This window comes from Glycine soja, chromosome 11, assembly GCF_004193775.1.
Source record: "Glycine soja cultivar W05 chromosome 11, ASM419377v2, whole genome shotgun sequence".
Lineage (NCBI taxonomy): Eukaryota > Viridiplantae > Streptophyta > Magnoliopsida > Fabales > Fabaceae > Glycine > Glycine soja.
This window is the reverse complement of record NC_041012.1, coordinates 23,634,215-23,637,026: the sequence shown is the minus strand read 5'-3', so window position 1 is coordinate 23,637,026 and position 2,812 is coordinate 23,634,215. Positions and strand designations below refer to the sequence as shown.

General features: G+C 33.2%; 1 protein-coding gene across 1 annotated transcript; it reads left to right on the top strand.

The window, feature by feature from the left end:
- Positions 1-1,530: 1,530 nt before the first annotated feature.
- On the top strand, positions 1,531-2,605 carry LOC114375437 (RING-H2 finger protein ATL63-like). The gene has a single exon (XM_028333219.1). The coding sequence runs from the start codon at positions 1,598-1,600 to the stop codon at positions 2,402-2,404; it is 807 nt and encodes a 268-aa protein (XP_028189020.1). The 5' UTR covers positions 1,531-1,597; the 3' UTR covers positions 2,405-2,605.
- Positions 2,606-2,812: the final 207 nt, after the last annotated feature.

The following is a 2,812-nucleotide window of genomic DNA, read 5'->3' as shown; positions in this document are numbered from 1 at the left end:
CATTTTTCCAAAATTTTACACTATTAATCGATTAAAAATTATTATTAATATAATCATTATAAAAATGAATAAATTTATCATTATTACACTCTCATTACATATACTATTTATTTATAATAATAACCAAGCAAAAAATGGTTCAAGCAAGCTTCTCTTTCTTGGCTTACTTTGGCTTAATTTGGTGCAAATTTTTGCGACAAAATCTCAAGAATCTTGACTCGGAATGATAGGCCATGCCTAGGGATCCCCTAAATTCACCACATTAGAGAAAGTTATTGAGGACTTAATTGTGTCCGGTCCATTGTTTTACACCACATCTTACATTATTATTTAATAAATGCAAAAATTTATTAAACACGGACAATTTTTTATCATGACTCGATAACATTTTATAAGGATAATTAATAATTGAGGGACTATAATAATGATACATTAAAAATTACTCCACCGAAACCATAGTCTACAAAATTCTAATAGTCTATATATAATAATATAAAATAAAAAAACTACACTGCTCCACATGAATATAATAAAACTCAACTACCCTCTTTCTGCTGCCGTCGCCTTCACGAGTCCTTCATTTCTGCACCTTTTTTTCTCATAACATCACTCTTCCCATGCATAAGTCCCCATTTGCCTCCTTGGATACAGGGATTCTCCTTTGACTTCAACCACACCGTTTCACTCACTCCCCATTGGCCTTGAACTAATAGAATACAAAATAATAATGCATTAGAAACACAAATTTGTTGCTAACCACCACACGCAAATGTATCATATGCAAGAGGCAACACCCCCCTAAATTGTTCTTCCCTCATATAAAACTAACTTCACTCTCACCTAATCCCTTTCACATAACACAAAAAGAGCAACCACACACCAACGGTCCATTCTAGTCCCTTCATCAAATAAATTTTTTGTTAAAAAAAATATGGAAAAAAGTTGTTATTAATCCTTATGCTTTCAGTCAAATGTAATCAACATCCTTAATTTTTTACAGGTAATCAAGATCCTTAATTATATATACTTTCATATCCCTCAATTTGGTGCTCAAAAACTTTAAAAATAGCATGTAAATTATGTCTATATTCTTTAATAATTCTTCAAGTTCTCTAAAATTAGAAGAAATTAAATTAACATTTTTTAAAATTTGAAGTTCAAATTCATCAATATAGAAATATAAGAACTTTGATCACATTTGATCAAAAATAAAAAAGACTAAAAACACCTTTTTACAAAAAGTATTTATATTTAAAACTGGTAGAGTTGTAAATATAATTATCTTCAAAATATTTAGTATTTAAAAAATATGTCTCAAATAGAATTGTTTCCAAAATATATGGCTAGTATCTGATTGTGTTTTAAACAAAATTGTTTTCAAACTATTTAGCAGTCGAGAGAGTGTTTCAAAACAGATTTTCCACGAGTTTCTCAAACAAGCTTATTAATAATAATAATAAAAAAGAGATATCTTCTGATAAAAAAAAAAAACTCCACCAAGATTGTGAACCACCACCCTCCTAATAAAACCCATCAAGTCCAAACCTTTGAGCCAAAACCAAAACATCCTTTTGGCCACACTCTCCACAACACAATTATGCCAACCCAACCAGATTCACCACCCAACAACAACACGTTGACCCAAATGTTTCAGAACATCTTCTCAGACAACAGTAACATCATGCTTGCAGCCATCATTTCCCTTCTCTTAGTAATCCTCTTTGTCCTTCTTCTTCACCTCTACGCCAAGTGGTTCCTCGCTCAAGCACAGGCTCAGGCCAACGCCCGCCGCCGGAGGCGGCGCCGTCGCACGACGGTGACCGTCTCCGACGTCCTAGGCCCGGCAAGGTTCCACCACTTCCACAGCTTCACCATAGAAGACAGTTCACCCCTCTCAACAAAAGGGTTAGATTCTTCAACCATTAGAACAATTCCACTGTTCATCTATGAACACAACAACAACAACAACAAAAAGGTCGAAGAAGAAGAAGAAGAACTTGAATGTGTGATTTGTTTGAGTGCATTTAAGAATGGTGAAGTGGGAAGGTGTTTGCCAAAGTGTGGCCATGGCTTCCATGTGGAGTGCATTGACATGTGGTTGAGTTCACACTCCAATTGTCCTATTTGTAGAACCTCAATTGTAGCAAGTATTGTGGAAAATAATTCTAGTGATGATCATCATGGTGGAGATCATCATGATTTGGTTGAGATTGTGACTGAAGGTGGTTCTGCTGCTCCAAGTTCTGAGACTAGAGAGGGTGAACATGGGAATAGTAATAATGGAAATGGAGGAGCAAGAACAAGTGTTTCTGTTGTGTCAGAAAATTCTTCTTCTGAGTTCTTTGGATGCTCTTTGGAGAGAATGCTTGGCAAGGTTTTCCCAATATCAAGTAATGTTAATTAATTAATGAAATCACATGCTTGAGATGTATATGATCATCGAAGTATCTATTTTCTCTATACAATTATAACCATGAAATGTGCAACATCAACTATAGTTCTGTGTACAGGTTTTCTCTGTTTGATCCTTCTTCCCTCAAATTATTCTTGGCCTTTGAACTGTTATAAGTTTCCTTTTCATTTTGTTGTCTTGGAATCTTTTAGATAATACATCTCCTTTACTTTATACACATTCACTCCACTTTACACTTTTTTATTTGGGTTACTGCTTATTTCAACAATTTTTCAGTAATGAGCAATTTTTTACTATTAAAGACTTTGAAAGTCGTTGAAACAATTTATTTATAGTTTATTTATATTTATTTTATAATATATATATATATATAGTTTATTTCAATAATTTTTATAATTT

Excerpts from the sequence above, each read along its gene's own strand:
- LOC114375437 (XM_028333219.1), top strand. The coding sequence starts at position 1,598 with ATGCCAACCCAACCAGATTCACCACCCAACAACAACACGTTGACCCAA.